Source organism: Caretta caretta, chromosome 7 (genome assembly GCF_965140235.1).
Source record: "Caretta caretta isolate rCarCar2 chromosome 7, rCarCar1.hap1, whole genome shotgun sequence".
Classification (NCBI taxonomy): Eukaryota; Metazoa; Chordata; order Testudines; family Cheloniidae; genus Caretta; species Caretta caretta.
The window spans coordinates 64,719,441-64,744,241 of NC_134212.1; the positions used below are offsets into that span (position 1 = coordinate 64,719,441).

Genomic DNA, 24,801 nt, shown 5'->3' on the forward strand with positions numbered 1-24,801 from the left:
AGGAATAACGCATTAGCACCTTGTTTCAAAGAGATGAATGGTACATGGTGAATGTTCACCATAGCTCTGATCCTACAAAGATCTGAAGTACATGTATAATTTTAAGCTTCTGAGTAGTCCCATTAACCCATATGAAAATGTAGTCTCAGGATTTGGGGCCAATTTTCAGTGAAGTGTTATAGGCTTGTATACCCACCAGGGTTTGCCAGAATGATGGCTCAAAATCCATCCATATTGCATTTCTGATTTCAGTACAATGGTTTTTAAAACGATATAGATAACTATGGTAACCCATTAAACATCTGACATTCCTATTGTCTAAATGGGCTCTCTTTGGATAGAACTTTGTTGGACATTCTTTTAAAGCACCCACCAAAATGACCTTTTCAATGTCCTTTCCTGGACACCAATGAAACATCCCCGTGGAGTCATATTTTTTCACACTGGCATCCATGTTGTCAATCTGCTCATTGCCGGGAATTAACAAGGGGTCATGCCTGGGGGAAAAAAAAAACAAGTCACAGATAATGTAAATGGAAAACGTTATGAATTATGGATGGGAAAATATCCCAAGAGCTATATCCAAACAGGGATAAAAGTCAAAAATGAAATTTATTTACATTTAAACAGATGTTTTCAACACACCTGCCTTAGGGAAAAAAAGCTAATAATATAAGAAAAAAAGTTTTTAAATGTTGGGTTGGGACCTGGAAGATTTTCAGTAAGCTTTTCAGTTGATTTTAAAAAGGTCTGTCACATTCATGTCCATAAATATTCTTTCTTCCCATTCCCATCCCTCCAAAAAATAATATCAAAAGAGTTGCTATTAGCATCTGCAATGAAATAGAAGGGATCGGAATAGAGCCCCATGCTGACTGACTGGCAGAAGTATGGAAAGCCAATTACTTGCTTTTACCACATACAACTTCTGACGTGATGCTCTTCACAGTAAAAGCTTTAACAGGCTGCACTTTAAATATTTTAGCAATTTGCCCAATCATATTTTGCTTTCCCAAACTGAAGCCCTTTAAAGATTCAGCAGTATGTCATTTTAGAGTAGACTGACTAACAAATGCCCACATCTGGAATACATGATTTTAATACTAAACAACAGTGTCCATTTTCTGTGACAACTGTATCTGTGGTAACCTTCTAAGTGTTTCTGCAGCAGGATTTTAAAACCCAGGGCTTCTCAAAGGAGACACAAATAAGAGACATTTTAATTAACTGCCCTCCGACAAATATAATTGTGTATGCACTTGCATACTCAAATATACACAAACACACACTTCATTAATTTATTTGCTGAAAAACAATTATTGAGGGACGAGGGTAAGTGACCTTGCAAAGACACAACAAGATGCTAAATAAAAGAAGTCTTAGTCATAGCATGATATGGCATCATTAGAATCAGTATAGCCACTACAAGATGCAGGGGGAACTGAACATAAAACCAAACAGGGGACAGAGTTTTGTCTGACAAAGCCCCCATGTTCCACACAATTTTGCACAGAACTTTCTGTCATGAAGCTCCAGGAATGAGTTTTCATTTCACAGAGGAATAAATTTGTAATGTGAAAAAAGACACCTACTCAAAGGCATGATATTCAAATGTAGTTGTCCAAGCTGTGCCCTTCGGGAAAAAAAAAGGGGGGGCCTGCATATTTGTTGTACACACAAAGCCTGCACTGACATGCCAAGGAAATGAGCTAAATGTGCTCAGAAATATTGTTCCATGCACATGACTGCGTGTTTTGTGCAGGACACGGATACACACACATTATTATTATTTGGCAGCTTCTACATAGGAGACCATATTTGAAAATTTAACCCAGTTTTTAATTTCTTTGAACCAACAGAATACAGTAAGGCTCTGCCTCTAGAATAGTCTATACTGGCAAAATTCTGCCTCTGCATATGCACAGGTTAACTCTCCCTGAATTGCACAATCAGCATAATGTGATACTATGCTAAACATGCTCACAAATAGGTGCCTGAAGATGGCTTCTATAAAACTTGCCCACTTTGGCAGCTATCAGTCCAACATAACAGGGATAACACATAATGCTTACAGTGCCTGATCATGCTCCCACTGAAGTCCATTGCAATATTCCTACTCACTTCACAGGCACAAACCCACAGAGTGTGTGAGCGGGACTGAAGAATCTACTCATTTGGTTACCCCATTTAAAACAAAGTACTTCCATGCTCTCTCCCAAGGAGGGAAGTAGTTTAACATGTGACAAATACACGTGTAGTTAGTGAACCTCTCCTGAAAAATCATTAATCACGTGTATGGTTTTGTACTCAGCACCGTAATATCTGAGGAGTGCTTTCCATGTTAATCAAATTGGCAGCAGGGATGTCCCTACTGATCTTTATGGATACTGGCTCTGCTCCCTTTCAGGTTATAGAAAGCTCTGCTTCGGGTAGGGTCTCACTCTTGGGATAGGGGAGAGAGGAGGAATGTGGGATTAGAAAAGGGTGGTTGATGCTGAGAGTGCCATTCTTATTATGGCGTAAAAGCTGTATCAAGTAGGAATGTTGTGCAGAATTTCCTAAAGGTGGTCAGACTGTGGATTCATCTAATCTCTTCTGGAAGTTTGTACCACAGCTAGAGCCCTTCAATTGATGGTGCTTTGTCCCCAGCCATCTTGCACCTCATTCCAGGCTTTGTAATCTGCATTTTGTCCAAGAGGAGCACAACAATCCTGAGATTTTGTAGATGGAAATACTAAATATATTGAAAGCCCCAGCACTTGTGCAATTGGTAAGAGGGTGAGTGGGGTGAATACCAACCCAGGGAGCACCCTGCTTGGCAAAGAATTTTTTAATACCTGACATTTGGTTCCACTGGGTCCTTTGCAAAGGCAAAGGATTGGGTCTTCAGAGGTATTTTTATGAATTCCAATGATAAGTCATCTCTATTGCAGAAGGTTTAACAGTGTCCATAGTGGGAAAGACGTTATCATCGGTTAGGAAATCTCCAAAGCCTTTCTTCACATTCATTGTGGAATTTTAACAAGTGATTCCCCATGAGCCCTTTCTAGCACATCACTGACCTGAAAGCAGAAGTCACTAATCCAGTCTCCTTCTAGCCCCCACTTAATATGGTTTCTTTCAAATAATTAGGTACATTAATGATGTGATGTATAAATTTCCCTTCATACTCACTAAGAAACAAGAGTAAAATGGTTGCTAAAAATTACTCCATTTTATTTTCCAATTAATTTTTCTTGTTTGCTTTCAGGTCTGGGGCTAGATAGCCCTCTTCAGCTTTTATTCAACATTTGTAGGTCTGTCCCTGCCTCATTCGCAGCAATGCCCGAAGTCAGAAGGAATCCTTTAATAAAAGCAGGTGACTGCATGATAAAAGTTTGTTCTGTGGTTTAACTGTTTTCAGCCTTGATTCAGTAAACCACTTAAGCAGGTGCTTTCAGTTCAGTGCTTACTTAAGTGCTTTGCTGAGCTAGGGCCTTGCCTCATACAAGAGCATCCATGTGAGCTGGTGATAGAAACTTACAACTAGAGCTTAATGAATTACTCATGGTAAACAATTTAATTGAGGAATGTAGCCCCTTTTTCTGTTTGTGAATTATGTGCGAACAGACTTGGATTTTAATGGATTTATCTGTTATTGATAATTGTTTGATTAAAACCTTATGTAAATATATAATTCAGCAAATAGGCTGTTGACTTAGAGTAGGTCTTTTGCTATTTGTGGTGTCTAACTGGGCAATTAAGGCATGTGGTTTTGTTTTTGCTCTCTGATTGGGTATTACACCATTATTTATTGTTCGTATTACTGTAGCACTTAGGGGGCCCTAGCTGTGGTGAAGGACCCCTTCCTTGTAATCAGATACAGCCCTCTCCCCAAACAAGGAACTGCTTCTAATATTCAAATTGCTCTAAAAGCCATGTGCATAGTGAAATTGTCTTGAAAACTAGTAATCCACAACAGGGGGAAGAACACCCATTGAGATGAATGGGTCAGTTCACAACTCGCAGACTGATTGTGTCAGGTTGAATTAATCTTCACGGGGTGTTCTGATTCATTTGAGAACAACCCATGGAGACAAATGAACCACTTAATTCCTTTGCAAATCTCTCATGATGTGGAAGGTTGTACAGAGCTCCTTCCCCTACCCTAGCCCCTGAAATGGAGTAAGGAGCCTCCCTCCCATACTGAGGGCCTGGAGGAGTTAGGAGAAAGGAAAAGCTAGTAGTTGAGTGTCAGTGAGGTGTTCCCAGGAAGCCTCCACGTGCCCCTCCATAGGTGCCCTTTGACTACAACCACCTCCTCAAAAAACTAGGGAAATTCGTAACCCAAAAACTTGGTTACTGCAGAGCTGAGGTTGACCACCAGTTCCTGCTTCCAGAACATCAAATGCACCTATTCTCAGACCTCTTAAAACCAGGATATATAGAGTTAAAGTATATACCAGCGTCATCCCGCAACCTTAACTCTCCTCTCTTTGAATGATATCCCAGCCCACCCGTGACAAACACTGTAGCATTCTATCCTTCCAGATGATATGGGATAGTGCAGGGACACAGCATGTGAGTACAATAGGAGAACCTGTCACACTGTGTTCTATGGCAAAAATTGCATTTAGGGCATACTTCACCTGGCTATACCTGGCCTGTATTCAACCACTTCACCTACTATGTACAAATCAATCCAGAGCTGCTAGATATTACCACTTTATGGCCTTTGTCCTAAGGATTCTCTCAGGAACATCAGCTGCACTTCCTCTGATCTCCAGTGCACTATCATGATTGCTATCAGACTGCTACAAATCCCCACGTCAAGAACAGACCGTCATGCTCCTTCATGTGCACAACTCTCATAATTCAGCCCAGCCACAAGGGGTCCATGACTTCTGGGTGCACCTGTACCTCTCCTCATCTGGTGATGTGAACTGTGGTGACCAGCTCCTAGTAATCCTTTCACCAGGTCAATACTGCTACCCCTAACACAGTGAAGGGCAATTGGAACTCATGCAGACAAATGAATGAATATGATTCTGTGGCCCACAACCTGTCATATAAAATGGCCCATTTACTCAGCCATTCCTCATGTCTGCTTTATTTTAGGGCTGTCCTGGCTGAAACATACTTACAGTATATCTCCTGTAGATCTTGCCAGCTCCATGGGGCAGAGTTAGGGTTGTGGGGTGGGGCTGGTGTGCATCTTAACTTGCTGTTTTCTGGTTTTCACTGGTTTAAGTACAAGTACATTCAATATTCTGAGAGGTATAAGGCAATTCTGGTCAACCTTAACTCTGTGTTAATGAAGCTTTTGGTCAGTTTATAATTCTGTAACTACAAATGCACTTATTTACACCGTGCTCAGTACTTTGTTTCTCTAATTTAACCTTTTCAAGCTGTGATAATGAGAGGCCCAATAGGAAAAATAATGACAGGATATAATAAATGGAGAGTAATTGTCTTAAAGTCTAATATTACCATTTATTAACAAATGGCTAACATATGCCAGCCAATACCATTGTACAACTCTCATGGGACTTGTATGTGATCATCAGAGAACAGAAATTGGCAGAAAGTAAAAGTTACCTTGGTAAACTCTAACAACAATGGCTTCCGATATACCTACTATTTGGAAATCTGTATCGAACTGTGTGTACTGCCATTTTCTTGTCTCTTATAATTTGTCTCTTTGTCCTAAATAAAGCATTCTCTGAAGATTTATATAGTAGTTCAAGAATTGTTTAGAACTCAGGTCAAACTCTGCCCTTGTACATGATCACATGCATTTAAGGACAGAATAGGGTTCCAACTATTTAGATATATGGACTAATTTTTCTTTGGACCATGACAACTTTATGAAATAGTGTATTAATAAAATACTACTACTATTACTTTGGATGTATACAGCTCCTTTAAGCTGGGGATCTCATCCTGCTTTACAAATATTAATTAATTAAGACATTTTACAGACAGACTCACAGAAGCTGAGATTTTCAATACTACTTGCGGCGTTGGAATACCCAATTCCCATTACAATCCACATTACAAAAACAGTGCAATCGTTGTTCTTAGCTACTAGGTCAAACGTTGAGTGTTCTTGGAGACTTCCATCCTGTCACCCTTAAACATGACTGTGTCAAGGTAAGCTTGGAGTCACAAAATAGGATTAGTATGGAGAACCTTGCATTAGTGCTGTGGCCATTGCGCTGTCCAAGTCTGTGAAGTCAGCAGCTTACAAAGGCACTAACAAATTCCCATTATCTGGGGGAGAAAATCATCTATCAATTTAAAAGGGTCTGTTTTAAACTGGATGTCAAACAAAGAATTTGGCCTTTTAATGCCAGCAATGACCAAAGAGATTTGATCAGTCCTGCAATGAGAATACAGGCACCTACAGTACACGTGTTAGAAAAGCAACCAAGTCAGGTTTCTCACATCTATATTCTCCAGTTTATAAATAGCTTCTCTAGTTCTTATGGCAAAAATTATGTGTGCATGACTTAAAATGAAGAATAAACACAGTCTTTTCAAGGTTTTGCGGAGCATATAATGCAACTTATCATCAATTAAACTTGGGAATGACACTAAATGCCATGCTACAGCAGCAAACCAAAAAAGCCTGCCTTGAAGACAACAGCCTAAAGCAAAACCACAAATCCCTTTTCCAGCAAACCTGCTGCGAGGGAGCCAGCATTATATTTTAAAGAGCACTGTTATCGTTGTAGACATTTATAACCACTCCAAACATATTCAGTTTGTGTTTTCAACTTTGGAACAAATGTGGAAATGGAATAAAAATAATTTTAAAAAAGAAAAAGAAGGCTGAAAATTGCTGTCTCTTTAATTAACATTAGTATTTCCTTGGATTTCCTCACCTTCATGTCAAACCTCTTGCTATCTGTCATATGCTTCTTTATATCAGGGCTATATACTCCCATGGATCCATGCTGGATCTCCCACAGCAGCCAAGCAGAGGGAATAAGGGCAATATACACCCTATGGTGGCCATCACAGCGCTTGAGAGTGAAGCTGTGCTGTGTAAATCTTTGCCTCCTTTTTGTTCTCACCTAGAGAACAATCCTACCCATACTGAATCAATGGCAAAACTCCCCAAACAGCAGTAGACCTTTCAGCCTCAGTAGGCATGCTTAATTCTGGAAATACACCTTTCCCTGGGTACCCTGTATTTTGGTAAGATGACATGAATGGCAGTCCCCCCTAGAGACTGAAAGGTTTGGAAATCACTTTGTGCCCTTTGCCAGTGGTTTTCAGTCTTCATACATGAATGTCCTTTTTTTCTTTTAAAGGGGGAAGGGAAGGGTTTGCGAAGGATAAGATGCCAACTAAAGATGCACTGCAAAATGTCTCTTGCCTTTCAAATATCTTTTACAACCACCCTTACAAATGGTGGCAATTAACATGCTGTTAGTGTTAGATGTATGCAGCCAGTGCAGGTGCTAATAATTGAAAAAGCATTTAGAGCTTTTACACCCAGGTTGAATATTTCATGATGTGCTGCATGTTTCACTATTTACTCAGTGGGCCTCTGTCACTTCAATCTTCCCTGACTGCTTTGACTGGTGCTATAAAGCTCTACCAAGATAGAGTGACGGCTTGTCACAGGCAAACTCCACTGACTTCTGCAGCTCGCTGGGACTAGCTGTGAAGGTTGTCACGCCGCTCTGGTGGAATTCAGCAAATGTTTTGTGACTAATACACCCAACATTTGTCGGCTACCATTAGCCATTCCCTATGACCCTCTGCAGTCTGTGTGGATGGCATTAAGTTGTAATGAGAATTTGTTGCCAATGTGTGTGTTACACTAATGACACTCTTTAACTTGTGAAAGAAAAGGTCAGCTAATCAGCAATGAAATTTCTACAGATTTACTGCACAGATGAAAGAAGCTTTATAGGGAAAAAATGGCACAGTAACAGAAAGAAAACCTATATTTTCAATGAATCTCTTTCTTGTCATACTCAAAATCATTGCTAATGGAGTCTAAAGTCCCACTCTTCTTGCACTATCCTCCTGAAACTACTATGGCCAGAACTTAACTAATACAGCCAGTGGTAGCCAATGTCTTGTTATCGCCTTTGGACAAGTAGTTGATCATGTAATATATGTTCTGGCTGAGGTTTACTTCTGGGAGCTAGTAAGAATTTCCTCCATCTCCATTTAAAATATTGATAGCATCTCTGTTGCCTAATGTCACAATATTCTACTTTAAGAAGCCTTTCCAAAGGGTTAATTTATCATGACTACTAAGGAACCTGGTGTAAACGTAGATTATCTTCTTTTAGGAATCTGCTGAGTAAACATATTTTCCAATTGGAACACCTTGGGTATGTCAAGAGCTGCTCAAAGTATACTCCTCAAATTCCCACACAGAAGAGTTCTGAAATGGTCACTTGTTCTCATTCTTGCATATAAGCAAATCAAAGAAGAGAGTGTGGGGGCCAGAAAGTGTGTAGTTAGTTTTTAGCATTTCTCATTTAGATTCTATCAAGCTGCATGCCTAGGATTTAAGAATTTGGGGGCGTGGGGGGGGGGAATTGGGGATGGGGGAAATTACCTGACAAAAGCAACCTATGGGAAATAAACCAGCAGCTAAGAAAAAGACGACGATGAGGTAGTCTTTTCCACCTAAATAAATTATACGTTTCACACCTTAAGGTAAAAGTCACAACTTTTAGAGACTTATTTTTCTCTAAGTCATTAGTGAGAGGAAATATTCTCTTCTGCTCACCTGGTTTAAAGATTTTACCCTTTTCCTTCCAACATCTTTTGCCTTGACCTTAATGTATTCAGGGTTAGATTATAGAAGAAAGAAAAGGAATACTAGTGGCACCTTAGAGACTAACAATTTATTTGAGCATAAGCTTTCGTGAGCTACAGCTCACTTCATCGGATGCATTCAGTGGAAAATACAGTGAGGAGATTTATATACACAGAGAACATGAAACAATGCGTGTTATCATACACACTGTAAGGAGAGTGATCACTTAAGAGGAGCTATTACCAGCAGGAGAGCAGGCGGGGTGGGGGCGGGAATAATCAAGGTGGGCCATTTCCAGCAGTTAACAGGAACGTCCGAGGAGCAGTGGAGGGTGAGGAGGGGGGAAATTGGCCACTATGGATGTAGAAGCCCTCTACACCAACATTCCACACAAAGATGGACTACAAGCTGTCAGGAACAGTATCCCTGATAATGTCATGGCAAACCTGGTGGCTGAACTTTGTGACTTTGTCCTCACCTATAACTATTTCACATTTGGGGACAATGTATACCTTCAAATCAGCGGCACTGCTATGGGTACCCGTATGGCCCCACAGTGTGCCAACATTTTTATGGCTGACTTAGAACAACGCTTCCTCAGCTCTTGTCCCCTAATGCCCCTACTCTACTTGCGCTACACTGATGACATCTTCATCATCTGGACCCATGGAAAAGAAGCCCTTGAGGACTTCCACCATGATTTCAACAATTTCCATCCCAACATCAACCTCAGCCTGGACCAGTCCACACAAGAGATCCACTTCCTGGACACTACGGTGCTAATAAACGATGGTCACATAAACACCACCCTATACCGGAAACCTACTGACCGCTATTCCTACCTACATGCCTCCAGCTTTCACTCAGACCACACCACACGATCCATCGTCTACAGCCAAGCTCTACAATACAACCGCATTTGCTCCAGCCCCTCAGACAGAGACAAACACCTACAAGATCTCTATCAAGCATTCTTACAACTACAGTACCCACCTGCTGACATGAAGAAACAAATTGACAGAGCCAGAAGAGTACCCAGATGTCATCTACTACGAGACAGGCCCAACAAAGATAACAACAGAACGCCACTAGCCATCACCTTCAGCCCCCAACTAAATCCTCTCCAACGCATCATCAAGGATCTACAACCTATCCTGAAGGACGACCCATCGCTCTCACAAATCTTGGGAGACAGGCCAGTCCTTGCCTACAGACAGCCCCCAACCTGAAGCAAATACTCACCAGCAACCACACACCACACAACAGAACCACTAACCCAGGAACCTATCCTTGCAACAAAGCCCGTTGCCAACTGTGTCCACATATCTATTCAGGGGACACCATCATAGGGCCTAATCACATCAGCCTCACTATCAGAGGCTCGTTCACCTGCACATCTACCAATGTGATATATGCCATCATGTGCCAACAATGCCCCTCCGCCATGTACATTGGTCAAACTGGACAGTCTCTACGTAAAAGAATAAATGGACATGAATCAGATGTCAAGAATTATAACATTCATAAATCAGTCGGAGAACACTTCAATCTCTCTGGTCACTCGATTTCAGATCTAAAGGTTGCAATATTACAACAAAAAGATTTCAAAAACAGACTCCAATGAGAGACTGCTGAATTGGAATTAATTTGCAAACTGGATACAATTAACTTAGGCTTGAATAGAGACTGGGAGTGGATGTGTCATTACACAAAATAAGACTATTTCCCCATGTTTATTTCCCCCACCCCCCACTGCTCCTCGGACGTTCCTGTTAACTGCTGGAAATGGCCCACCTTGATTATCACTACAAAAGGTTTTCTCCCCCCTGCTCTCCTGCTGGTAATAGCTCATCTTAAGTGATTACTCTTCTTACAGTGTGTACGATAACACCCATTTTTTAATGTTCTGTGTGTATATAAATCTCCTCACTGTATTTTCCACTGAATGCATCCGATGAAGTGAGCTGTAGCTCACGAAAGCTTATGCTCAAATAAATTGGTTAGTCTCTAAGGTGCCACTAGTACTCCTTTTCTTTTTGCGAATACAGACTAACACGGCTGCTACTCTGAAACCTGTCATTATAGAAGAAGTTGCTTGTTTTCTCTGCGGGCAGACTCTCCTAATTCTTCCTGAAAGCCCTTCTCTAAACTCAGATAAATTTGTGCAAGGTTTCAGAAAACTCTGGGTAAAAACTGACACTTTATTATTCCCATGGTTTGTAAACATCACGAATGCAGGTTCCCCAATTGTAGCAAAAGTTGGAGGTCTAGAATAGACTGTTCCCAACCATTTAAACCACTGTCATTTAACTTTGCTAAGAGCAGGTCTAGACAACATGGAGGTTTTAATGTCAGTGGCCAGCCTAAAACCTACACTACTACTGTTGCTACCTCTTAATATAATGGATTCCTAAATGATTGCATGGAGTTGATGCTATTAAACAACTGCTGAGTAGCACCTCAGAGATGGCTTGCATATTAGTGCAGTGTCAAGTGATTCTTGTACATACACTAGAGTACTTGCAAAGTTTACAAAGTGCTTTGGGATTCTTAAAGATGAAAGGTACTATACAAATGTAAGCCATTACTCTGGTTAACACAGTAAGCTTTCACCTCTGCAGACCTGGTATTCATATCTGACTTAAGTCACGAGGTAAAGACGAGTAACCTCATTTTCCTAGTTCTTAATTGACAGGTTTCTCCATAAAACCCCACTACCGCTTTATTTGGTACAGACATGAATAACTAAGCATCTCAGCTGGAATGGCAGGGATAATGCGGGTCAACCCTGACTAGCCCTGGTAGAACAGAGTGTGTGCGCGTGAGAGGTTACGTCTACACAGCGAGCGGTGGGTGCAATGCCCCTGCTCGCGCACACATACTCGTTCTGGCTCTCATCGAGTGAGCGCACGTATACGTAGCACTGGAGGCTCAGCTTCGCCCTCTGGAGACCGTACTCACCCAGCTAAGCCATGTTGCCGCCGCCACGACCCGTGTTACTATGGCTACACTGCTATGTGTCCGTGCACCAGCCCGATGAGAGCTGGCACACATACAGGTATGTGCATGTAAGCAGGGGAATCACATCCCTGGCTTGCTGTGTCCCCATGGCCGGGGGGCAGAGGGCGGGGAGCGGCGATGGGGATGTTGTACAGCCGCTGCCCATACTATGGCTAGATTAACATATGTTTTATCATTAAAAGAGACTGTAGATGTTTTCCTATTTATTTGTATTAGATAAACAAGCCCACTGGGTTTCTGGAAGTCCAGCAGAAAAGTTGACTTTTTCCATGTCACTTTGCTGGACCTTGACAGTCTCTGAACAAGTTTGCTGTTTGGCTGGGTATTTTTCTGGATTTTGGATCAAGAAAAATCCTCAAGGCTTATGAAATTCTCCTTGGCAACCAACTGAAAACTCAGCTTCCTATTGCCTCTGATTCTTATGTGATCAGGGACATTAAGGATAATGACCCTTTGCTGAGTATGCTACTTGTCTAGAGGCCTATGTCAGTTCAGAGTGGACAGGGACAAACTATTTGTTTGCTTTTCAGGCCCCTTGGGCCCTGTCACATGCCATTTGTTCTTACATTAATAGCTTGACTCAGCTGGGTTGACATTTTTTGCTACTCAGTGCATTCCACTCATGCAGCAGCAGTTACCAAATCATTAAGTGAGGACTTGGACCCTGTCAACAGTTTAAGTGGCTTGTTGGTTTGGGTCCAGGACTTTTCAAAATGTTTACTGATCACCCTTGAATCCAGGGGGGCTACTTTTCGACCAGCTTGGCTACCACATACACTGGGTTAGTCACATTTAACATGTCATTCATCAGTGACATGCAAGAAAAAAAAGAGACCCTGAGATGATGAGCAAGTGAATTTATGTCTCTTAATGATCTGGGGGAACCAAATGTTTCCACATTTCCTTTCTGCAAATGTCTCATGAAAAGGAAAACCTGATATGCCTTATGTGACTGTTATTCTGCTATGTATTGTTTCCTTCCTTTCCTTTTCCTCCCCCTCATTCTTCCTTTTCATTTTGTGAGGCAGCCTCACAGGAGGTTTTACCATGTCTAAGGTAAGTCTCTATAAGAAGCCTGCTCTCTTCCCTTTTAGAGTTTGTTCTTGTGGTGTTTTTGTTTTGTTTTAAACTGGTGTAGCTCCACTGAGATCAAGAGGGCTATGCCAATTTACAGCAGCTTAGAATCTGGCTCAATATGTATTTTTCATTGTATTCTCTAAATGTTTACCTAGTGTATATGCCCAGTGTTATAATACAGCTATTCTGTCCCTGATTCACCACCACATACCTCCAGTTTTATATCAGTGTGACTCCACTGACTTTCACTGGATGTGCACTAGCATAATACTGGCCTAATATTCAGTTTCTTGAATCTCGGTATGTAAATCTCGGTATATAAATCATTTCTAGCGTCTACAGGCCATTTGCAAATTTTACAACTATTTACTTCAGCTAGTAATTTAATTTGCCTCTTGCATTGTAAAAATAGAGTTTTAGAGTCTTTGTGTTCTGCATCATATTAGGTAATATGGATTTGTATAGTGCTGGGTGAATCTCAAAAATATTTGAGCTTAGGTTCACTTCAAATTAAGAATTAGTTGACCTGTCCAAAGCTCTCTGCTCATGCACCTGCTGGCCATGCTCACAACACATCCCTTCTTATCCTTTGCGTTCCAGTGGAAAGAGCTGTCATGGGTGTTTTGCCCACGGCACACAGGGAAGCACAGTGACCTCTTCCTTGCATGAGCTTCCACTGGTTTGCCCTCTGTACAGTAGAAATGCAGTATTGCTGTAGAATTCTATGTTACCTGTAAGGCTGAGCAGGAAGTGACTCTATAGAGCTATGATTAAATTCTCTGATGGAATTTTGTGCATGCTCTTCCCACTCCATATGCTCACTCCTTCCAACCATTCATCCCCAGTACAGCAGGACTGAATCTTACGGTCTAGTCTGTTAACTGAAAAAGACCTGGCTTATGCAATGTAACTGGGTGATCTAAGTGCCTCCACCCTCCCGCTTGTGGACTTAAGGACATGACTTTCCTGCTGTGGGTCCCTGACAGTTGGATGTAACCACTCATAGGACCACAGCCACAGTCTGGTCAAGGTACACTGGAGTCCTACACTGTCCAGGGTGTTAAGGGTCCAAAACCAAAAGGAAAGAGAGAATTAAAAATCTGGGTTGGCTGGGGATTCAGCGGTCGGAGCATGCTCTTCTGCTCCAGGGTTGTCTACATGTGGCTAGTCCCTTCTTGTCCATCTTCCTGGGCCTACTTGTCCTATTCACAAAATGGCTCATCTAGGTAGCAAGCCATCTTAAGCTCTTGGCTGGAACCAGGCTTCCCTCACTGAGGAAGTAGCACAACTCTGCTCTCCCTCCTGGTCAGTCCTGGGCTGGGTCTCCTCCCTTTAACTCACTTCTCCATGTGTGACACTGGCTGCAGGGTTAGCCAGGCAGGGGCCCACAGGCTCTCTTCAACCCCCTTTTTCCTAGTGTGGGTCCTATCTGCCCTGTCACAGTACTTTTCATTCAAACGTAGGAGAAAAATATTTTAAAAGTATCAGCTTTGGACATCTGAGTGCTTTTACCTAGGAGGAAACACTGTATACTTCTAACTGATATTAACCAAGGGCTTCTGTGGGGGGTGGTCAAGAAATTTCAATTTCAGTCACTAAAGTAGTAAAAAAATAGGCAATGGAGCCTAACTTGCTGTGCATAGAGGAGGATCTGACCACTGCACAGCTTGCACGGAAAATAGATATTTATTCCATTTGCTCGGGTTTAAGAGCTCTGAGCTACAATTCAGTCTGCCACTATGTTCCTGACATATAAGGCAGAGAGGATATGGGGTATGGGAAAGGGGTGAGGGTGGGGGCATAGGGTGGGTAAGTAAATTCAGCAGCAAGACAGAGGAGAAAGAAAACAAAGTCTGGATTCAGAGGCTTGGTAAGTTCTCCACTCATTGCTCGACCCACGTTTAGCAATTCTGATGTGCTACTGAGCAGACAGCTCGAGCTTGGGATGACTACTCTCCCTCAGTCCCTCTTCGGCAGGCAATGAAAGCAGGCTCCACTTTGAAAATTTCCCCCCATCATGCAAACTGACACAGGCATGCTTTTCAAAAACCCACAGCCAATCTGTTGATCATTACTTATTTACAAAGGCCTTCGGGCAGAAAGTCCTGTAAAAACCATACTTGATACGGTATACACTAGCTTTTTCTGCTTGTGGAAAAAAAGTACCCCTAAGGCTACCTCAAACCATCACTTTCTATTGCACATAAAATGCACCGTGTAACACTAAAGTATTTAATATATATGGTATAATATATCTACAGGAAAGGCATTTGTGTAGAAGTATGTTACCCTGTATTTGGTAATTTGATGTTTTGCTGAAGGCTATGACTTGAAAAAGCCTCCACCTAGTACAGAGGACCTGTCATCTCAGTACCCAAGAGCCAGTAGAATAAAGAAGTACCCTTAAGCAGCAAAACTTTGACACAGCTTTGAAGCATATGAAAACAGTATAGCTCCCCAGAATTATTATTACTCAAGATCAAAGAAATGAGGCATACTTTACATAGCAAACAGGGACAGTGCACTCAGCTACAAATGTTTCAGCTCTCTTTTTTTTTTAAAAAAATGTTTTATTCCCCAAATTTAGGGGTTGAAGGGGGAAGCTCCCACATTTTTCAAACTTTAAACAGATAAAACTATTAGTGCCTGATAAGAAGATTACCCAAAGGTGAGTAAATTGAAAATGATGCTAGCATGACAACTGGCGTCATAAAAATGAGAAGCTTGGCAGTATGCTCATTTTATTCTTCCTCAGAAACTGTAAACAAGCATGTAAATCAGTGTCACACAGGCAAGGCTGAGCTACCAGGAAGGCAGAGAACTTTTAACGATACATTTAACAGAAATAGATGGTCAATGGGGGGAAAAAAAAGACACAGCTGGGTGCATTTTCTTCAGTGAATCAATCTCACTTTTGGTCCTGCAGTCTAAACACAAATGAAGACGACTTAAAGAAGTTATGCCCTTGAATATGCCCTAGATTGCAGGAACGATAAACAGAAAAAGATGCTTATTGAATTGGCTAAGGAAATTCCCACTGCACTGATTGAAGTAGAGAGGGGGAAATCATCTGGCTATATCCATAACCGTTAGAGGAACATGGCTGCTGCCAGGAAGCAGAGAAAGGTGCTAAGTGATGTATGTATGTTACATATATACACAAAAGCATGCATGCATGCCTGTCTCCCTACATGTATACAGCCACATACACGAGAGATGGGTCTGAGCTGTGATGTTCAGATCTGGATCCAAACATGAGCAGGAGTTCCAGCCTGGCCCCTTTCTTATTATATATACACAAAAACAGAATAGAACAAGCTGCTTGTAGAGAACTCAGATGTAATACAACTGCATTTAGCATGCCTGATCCTGCGCCCACTGACTACAACAGGAGAAGGGTAAGGCAGAGAAAGAAGTAGAATGAAAGTGCTATATTGCTTCATGTAGTACAATGTCCCAATTGCAATTCCAATTACAGAGAACCTCTGCTTAAAGGGAAATTGTCCTATGGAAAGAAATGACTCAAATATCTAAGGGTTTCCTTATTGTAAAATACTATATATCCAACAACAGTGGGAAAATTTCATTAACAACCAGAAGCTATTTTTATCATCCACTTTCAGAGTAGGTACTATTCTTAAAAAAAATCCTTGTATTTCATAATTGATATTGCTTTTAGCCTGAGTAAAATTGCATTAGTTTTGAACTTTGCTTTGGTAAGTACATAGATTATTAGACTTTTTTTAATCAGTCAAAATCAATTAACAGAAATTTGATTTCAATCGACAGGATAAAAGGAAGGTAATATTCAGGTTCATTTTTGATTGTGATGATACATCTCACATATGGCCTTAAGTACAGAAAACAGTACTCAGAGGGATTCCAACAAAAAGAGAATTGCCTGAGGCAAACTAACCACATGAGTTCCTCTGATTGGTTAGTGCTATCATTAGTGCCACTGCTGTTTAAGAACTACACATGGACAGGACAGGGTGACAGCTAAGACTTTAAAGCCTATGTATTTTTCAAACAGCTTTTCAAACTGTTTTTCATGACAGAATTTTTTTCAGCTCTATCATTAACTGCTGACAAGCTGACAGAATAAATACTTCAGCCTTTCAGAAACCATCTAACAATCTTTTTCTTCAACCCCCCTCCCCCTTTTTTGAGGAGGGGGAGGTGTAGAGGAACGAAAGAAGATAAAGATATGAGTTTCTTACAGTCTTACCTCATCAGTTTGGGCGAGGAGTTGGGTGAATTTCTCATGCCTCCATTTCGCTGCTTTTTTTTGGGTGACAGTGTCGACGGATGTTCATCTTCAACTGGAAATAGAGGCAACTCATGAGATTAAGGACCACTCTGAGCGCTATATGAAATACAAATGACATAGCAAAGAACACACACTCAATGTCCATTCACGCACTGATACTTCATTACTAACTTTTTAGGCCCAACAGTAAAAAAAAAAAAAAAAAAATCAAATGGGTTAGTCAAAGAGATTGGTTTGGAGGAGGAGGAGCTGGAGAAGGGAAGAAAACCAGGGGTTTGAACACAGAAGTTCAAATTGGTTTCATACTGGTTCGGGGAACAGCATTTATGTTATTCTCTGAGTTATTTTCAATTAATCTGTGCTACTGAAGAGTAGAATTAGTGTTCTGCTAAATACACAGAAAGATAAAGTGCTATTTGAAATACCAACATAATAGCTGCCAGCCTGCTTTTGCTAATGAACCAGATACAAATTGGTTCTTGCTTCTCACATGCCAGACAACAGAATCTTCATGAAGAGAGGTAAAATATTCAATGCCTTGATGTTTAATGTTTCAGTTAGTCAGGATTGTGAACATTGCCTGCAATTGTGCACAGATCTCCAGCACAACTCAGACCTCATCACTCCACCTTTCTCACAAAGGGGAGCTGTTATAACAGGAATGAGCAGAGTATGGTTGAATGGAAGTGGGGGATAGTACCTGTATAACAGAGGATGTGTTACAGCACAGGATCTTTTAATGAGGATAGAGTTCATTTTAAATGAAAGATCATTTTCCAAATGTAAAATAACTTAAGATTACTATAAAGTGTACATCACCGGATTACCTATAACATAATACTATTTGCTTTAAAGAAGCACAGTTTTCTAATCAGTTATGTTTTAATATTAACCTTCATCATTACTGTTTAAAGGACAACTACTGTACTTGATAATTAGCACACAAGTATTATGTTTGCTATCAAAGGGAATCATCTGTGAATGGTGGTTTCTCAAGTTCAGATTAATGCTGTAATATTAAGAATGAAAAATAGTCTCATTTCCATCCTATAGTTAATTGAAAAACACGCTAGAAGACAATGTAACTGAGGCCTACGTAGCTGTTACCTTAAAGATAAAAAGAAAGAGATTAGTAGTAGCAGCTACATTAAAGGAGCTTAATACACATTAGCAGTGCACAAGCATCAGCTGGAAAAAAAATCTATTTGCAATGAACTATATAGGAAGAAAAAGCAGACCTGGACATATGTCACCTGCTCTAGATTTATCTGAGAATGAATTAAGCAATATCCTCCTGCTACAATCCTCTTCTGATACTATTTTCTTACAGTCCACATTCTAGCTTGTCATGTCTGTCTGTTTTCCAGAGTATGTTATGGAACTTCATTTTGCCTTCATCAAGATTACAGAACTGGACACTGGAAAGGCAACATTGCTGTCTTCTTAAAGGACCTGGCTTTGCCTAACAAATCCTGGATTTTTTTTTTAAAGCCTCAAAACAGTGATGTAAAAGGAGATGTAATTAGAACTGAGCAATGATCAACTTACAACAAATAATTTATTGGACTAATGCAGTCTTCTTTTCTGCTTAGAGAGCATCCATAAAGAATATGAAATTTCCTCAATATTTAACTATTTCATTTTTTGTTTTAGAAATCCATAGCATAATCGTGAAATTTGTTATATATTTGACATGCACATTTCTGGCTGTGCTGCCTACTTGTGATTCGTTAGCTAAATCACATAGCGCCATTACTGTTCTTTGATTGGCTGAGAGTATAAATATTTCCTCAACGAATACTCAAAACTTTCTGGGAGAGTTGGTTTCAATAAACCTTAATCACTTCAATATTTGGCTGTTTGTAAACTCTCCGAAATTTTTTTAGCGGTATCTGCCCAGCTCTACTTATAATAAAGTGTGGTTCTTTATTCGTTCCATAACAATCTCTGGCAAGTCATTCTCTGGAAAATGGTGTAATCTTGTTTTAAACTTGTCTGTCAAAAACAGTTATTCACAAGCTATTCTACACAGGCAATAATTTGCTTTTAATGCATACACAGGACTCTCTTGTTCTTTATTGGATATAAATAGTCAGTCCAAATCATATGGACACACCACTTAAGAGATTAAAGGAAATAACCATGCACAATGTTGCTTGCAGAAATCACCTACAAATGATATGTTTTTCTTTGCCAGTAAATAAAAGCTCAAAGTTCATCTAAATTAATCTGCCCCCACGGGGCTAGAAAACGTTTATAAGAAATTCAGTAACATAGTACAAGTGGAATGCATTTTTGTACCTCTTTCACTAGTAATAAGGAAGCTCTGTACCCAGTAGGAGCATTTGTAAAGTCTTATTTTGATACAGACCAGCTGTAATGATATCATATACAGAAATATTTCTATTAGTGCAAAATGCTATAAAAAGTTTTTTTCCAACCCTTCAGTTGGTTAAAATGAGTTATGCTTGCTGATTCAAATGTAAAAGGTAAGTCCAATGAAGATCTTTCATCTTACATGGTCTAGCATTTGCTTTTTCCAATCTTACCAGACGTTACTATCATACTGGCCAATTGTGAAACTAGGCCTTATTAGTACCACTTTCCAGAATGATGGTCTCCACAGCTGGATTTCCTGACAAAGCGTACAGTGTCTTTTAGTGTTACAATAAACAAGCTCTTTTCTTCATTAAGTGCCCATCATCTTTATGCCGTATTACTGTCTGTGTTTACCTGCAATGTTCTAGGGTAACATGGCTCATAAGTTAATACCTATTAGCAAAGCCCTCAGAGACACCTCATTTCTGTACTAAAGCCATGCCTTGCTCAAGCAAAGGAGCCATTTATTTTCACTGTGGCAATGAAAGATCACCTATTTTAAACATGTCACAGGATGAATCAGGATTTTGTTTTTAAATGAAATTTGTATGCAAAGAGTTTATAGTGTATCTGCAGTTTGGAAATGCAGTTTTATTCCCTAAATGTGTATGTGTGTGGGTAGGTATTGCGGGGGGAGGAGGGGGAAGAGGGGAGAATTGTCTGAAGCTGAAATATACAAATGGTATGTAATGGAGATCATTACCTATGGCTTGGTTCCCAAAAGTGTTATAATGCTAACTCACAGGTGGGTTCTTAGTCATAAGTAGGATATAAACCATATTTAATTATTATCTTTAATATATTCTATTAATTTCCTGTATATTTAAAGAAAGTAGATCTCGCAAAACTTGTAGTTAAGCTATAAAATATTTTCATTTCATGGTTCCTTTTTCTGCATGAGAGGATTAAAAATTTAAATGAAAGGGAATCTTAAATTTACTCACTTTCATGAAAGACAACTGTATTTGAGTAACTGGCTGTGATATACGACAACTGAACACTAATGTTGTACATTTGACCTACTGCTTCCGTTAATGAGAATATGCCCCTATTTTTAATATTTTCAATTCATTTAATGCTATGGGAGTTGTATTACAATACAGTCATACTATGTTATGCAGACCTTCTTTACCAGCTTTCATGAAAGTACAGACAAGTTCAGGAATTCAACATGGAATTTTATAGAATGTGAACTCAATCCAGCCTTTGAGTTCTCATAAAATTCAAAAACTTGTTTTTGCACATCCCTAAGTATAACACTTAATGTACTGTTGTAACAACCCAGTGCTTGCTTGTCTAATAGGCACAGAATCTAACAGTTTTACAGTTCAGGAAGACTCAGAGCTAGAAAAATGTCAGGCAAGTCTAATGAGGCTTCAGATACTCTGGTTTATGCTGGAGTTTAATTTGGAGTTACGCTGATGTTTTAACATGTTTGCTTATTCTTGAGTAAAAAGGATTCATTATTTCAATGACATAACCCCCAGACAATGTTCCATGAATTGATTTAAGATGTGCTGGTAATTTTAACAGCCTTAATGCAGAGGCGAACATCTGTAACAACATATTACTTGACTTTTATCCTCATTTAGTTTTTAAGCCAAATAAAGAAAATGTCTTCCAGAAACATTGGACAAGTTCATAACATTTCTTTTATTATTTTGTTACTATTTTTTTAAATACATCTGTCTCTTTCATTGCCTCTGCAAGGTTACTAACAATATAGTTTATGGGTGCTTCCCTTTTGTGGACCCCCAAAATGAGCTGGATTATCTAACAACCTTTCAGCTACCAAATACTACATGAAATGGAACACCTAGTAAACTCATTGCCTAGAATGTGTTTCAAAGCAAATAAAACATAAGAAAGATAAAACATCAACCACCCAGAACCATTAGTTACTAACTATCTTGTTTAAGTTATTAATCACCACATCTCACGAAACCCACATCTGTAAGCACTTAACAGAGCATTAGTAATGTCATTTTCACATTGAAAACACTCAAACTGTAAAACCATGCACAAACCAATCTGTACTGCCTTATGCATCCAGCTAAGGGGCTACCTACGGAGATCTTGGTTCAACCCAGGATTTTGAGGGTGATAGCAGTATTTTACAGGCAAACTGAGTGTCCTTTGCAATCTACAGTAGGTAGATTTTCCATGCTCAACAGATCTCAACAAGTTAAGGTGCAGCAGCGAGGGATTGTTGGGTAGAAAGAGGCTCCCTTTACGGTTATTAACAAGTGGAACAGGTTCCGGGATTCCTTCAGTGGGCTTGGCACCAACGAGTGCATTAGTAGTTGCATTCTTGAACTGAAATGAACATTTTGGAAAACTTGATCTAGCTTCATTCTTTACTTCTAAATGATAAGAAAAAATGTAAATTAATGTTTTGTGTACTAAAAAAGGATTCAAACCACAGGATAAATCTATTTTAATATTATGTGGAATTATAGCTTTAAAGCTTAAACTATCAGTTTCTGTAGCTGAAGTATAGGTTTATATCTGCAGCCTTATTAACATTTTTAAAAAATGTCTCTCTCTATATGTATATGTTTAAAAAAATCAACCCTTATAAAAGGATTATTCCATAATATTATCATCTTTAAGCAGTAATCCTACCCTAGAGTAAGTGTGTTTGAAGCCAAACCTATTTCCCAAAAGTTGATAAAGATCTCAAGATTTATTAGCTTGTAGATGATGTTTATTCCCTTGAACCTGCTGAAAGTGTCAGGGAAGGTACAGTACTCTGTTGCTATTAAAGTATAGAAGGAATCAGAAAAGAGGCAAGCTCAACATTTTCAAACTTGTGTGCCTATAGTTATGGACTTAAATCCATATTTAGGCACCTAAATAAAAGCGGCCTGATTTTCAGAGGAGCTCAGCAGTAGCAAATTTCACAAAGGTCAATGTACAGCATCTCTAAAAACAAGACCAACCAATTTAAGTGCCCGAATGTGGTTTCAGTTTGAAATTGTCAGGCTTAATCTTTCCTCTTCTAAGGAGCAGAAGGTAACTTAACAAAAACCAACACATTAAATAAAATCTTTAATGAATGTAACCTTCTGTGAAGGACAGGGTAAAACATGCTTCAGTCTTGCAATAAAATTATGCAGCTATGATCTCGTATTGCTGGTTTCAGTCTGATACAAAAGTAGAGACACAAGATGGGGGTGAGGTAATATCTTATATTGGACCAGCTTCTGTTGGAGAGAGACAAGCTTTCAAGCTTGCACAGAGCTTCCTGAAGAAGAGTTCTGTGTAAGCTCGAAAACGTCTCTCTCTCCCCAACAGAAGCTGGTCCAATAAAACATATGACCTCACTCACCTTGTCTCTCTAATATCCTGGGATCAACACTGCTACAAGAACACTGCATACATCATAGAAAAGTAGGTGAGTATACCCTTGAGCTGGTAAAGGTCTATGTTGCATTGTTACATTGTCATAGGTGAAGGAGGTCTGGAGGGAGGAATATATGGGCTCATCTTGCAACACTATTTCCACCTATTTCTACCGGTTTACAACATTCTCCAGTGAAAGTGAATAGGCAGTAGCTCAAAGGCGGTTTCAGAGGCCAACATGTTTTTGACCTCTTTGCTCAGTTTACCATCAACTGGAAATGGGATACATATGAGGCACTCAGATACCTGCCAATTGTTTCCAAGAAATAAGGACTCTGTCTTGATTCAAAAAAGCTTATCATATATGACCTATGACAGATTGAGTATGCACTGATTATCAAGGTTCAACCACAGTGAATTGAATGAAGTACCTATTAGTCAGAGAAGGGTCTCTACATTAACGGCTTGATCCAACTCCCTTTGATATGGATGAAAATATTTATATCAATGAAAGCTGGATCAGAATCTAACTTGCAGTGTTTTTCTACTGTTTGCTACTACTAATAAAATATGGTAAAGTACTAATAGATAAGATTTCAAAGTGATCCTAAATTACTGGAAGACAATGCATGACCTCGATTAACTAAAATCACGAAACGTTGTGTACCACACTGAATGAATAAATTTTCAGGGAATCATCAGCCTTGCATTGGACAGATTGTGCTGTTTGTCAAACCTTATGCTTCTAATTCTGGAATTTCTCCAGTGACAAATTTTCATTTAATAAAAACTATCCGCATAGCCTACTTCTCTACACAGGTCCAGTGAGCCATGCGCTTATTTGAACAATTTCTGAAACACAACAATCTCATTTCAATGTTTGTCCACAGTCAATAATGGTGAAAATAATCCATAAAAAGCTACCATTTTGGATCAAAATACTTGAAGTAAAAAGGAGAGAGGGAAAAATCTACCAATCGGCTTCTCAAACCCTTCCAATCAACTCATGTGAGGACCAGCCCAGGTTTTTTTGGGAGACAATTCCAGGGCATAGTAGGCCTTGGGTGCTCAGATACCATGTTACTGGGTAGTATAAATGCCCACATAGATCTTATCATTAGGGATTTATCTCCTGATATTCAGCCTAGATTTTCCTTGGCTCAAATTCACTTTATGACTTCTAGCTCTACCTCATATACTGTGATTACCCACTATACCATCAAAATAAATATTACAAACTTAGTAATTAGGGTGATGTGAAAGAGTTCCCATTTTTAATTTAATTCTTCTAGAAACACATAAATTACCAGACCAGAAGTCCATCTGGGAGATATTCAGATTTGGTATTTTAGTCTAGATAGCATGGCAAAATGGGGCCAAATTTTCAAAAAATGGGGTACCTAATTTACATATTGAAATACATGTACAAGCATAAAGAAGCAATTTTGTGCACAAAGTATATATTTGAGCCTCATGGCTAATTACAGCTGCACACATAATTAAGTTTTACATGTGCAATTCCATAGTTTGCACATGTAAGTACCTCCGTATGCGCATAAAATACTTCTATGTGCATGAATTAAGCACATATGTTTTAAAATGTGCCCTACTGTACAATAAAAGCTTATTTACATGCTTCATTTTTTATCTGGCTAGGGTGTTTGACCTATTGCATGGATGTGATACTGATTTTGATGTGACACACATATGGGGAAAATATCACTGTTAATGATATAGAGCTAAATATGTCATTACAGACCTTCTGCACTTCAGCAGGCTTGGCACCCAACCTATTTGTGTTGGGGCATTTTCTTCTCTGAAACATTGCATAATTTTCAAGCTAACATCATACAGTGTAGTGTATATGCGATCCAGTCTTTATTTTGTGGTTAGCCCCAATGACTCTACCATTTGAATTAAAGAACAACTCCCTTGCACT

General features: G+C 39.6%; 1 protein-coding gene across 41 annotated transcripts in view; it reads right to left on the bottom strand.

Moving 5' to 3' along the window:
* The window catches only part of KCNMA1 (potassium calcium-activated channel subfamily M alpha 1), an 873,358-nt gene that overhangs the window by 82,268 nt on the left and 766,289 nt on the right, over positions 1–24,801 (bottom strand). For 40 of the 41 annotated variants that reach the window (XM_075130775.1, XM_075130771.1, XM_075130770.1 and 37 more), the window contains 2 exons: positions 17,097–17,190; positions 374–497 (listed from right to left, as the gene is read on the bottom strand). In XM_075130775.1, coding sequence (XP_074986876.1) covers positions 374–497; positions 17,097–17,190 — 218 coding nt within the window. Of the gene's footprint in view, positions 1–373; positions 498–17,096; positions 17,191–21,586; positions 21,881–24,801 lie in introns of all 41 variants that reach the window. The other variant, XM_048856390.2, reaches the window with a different exon arrangement.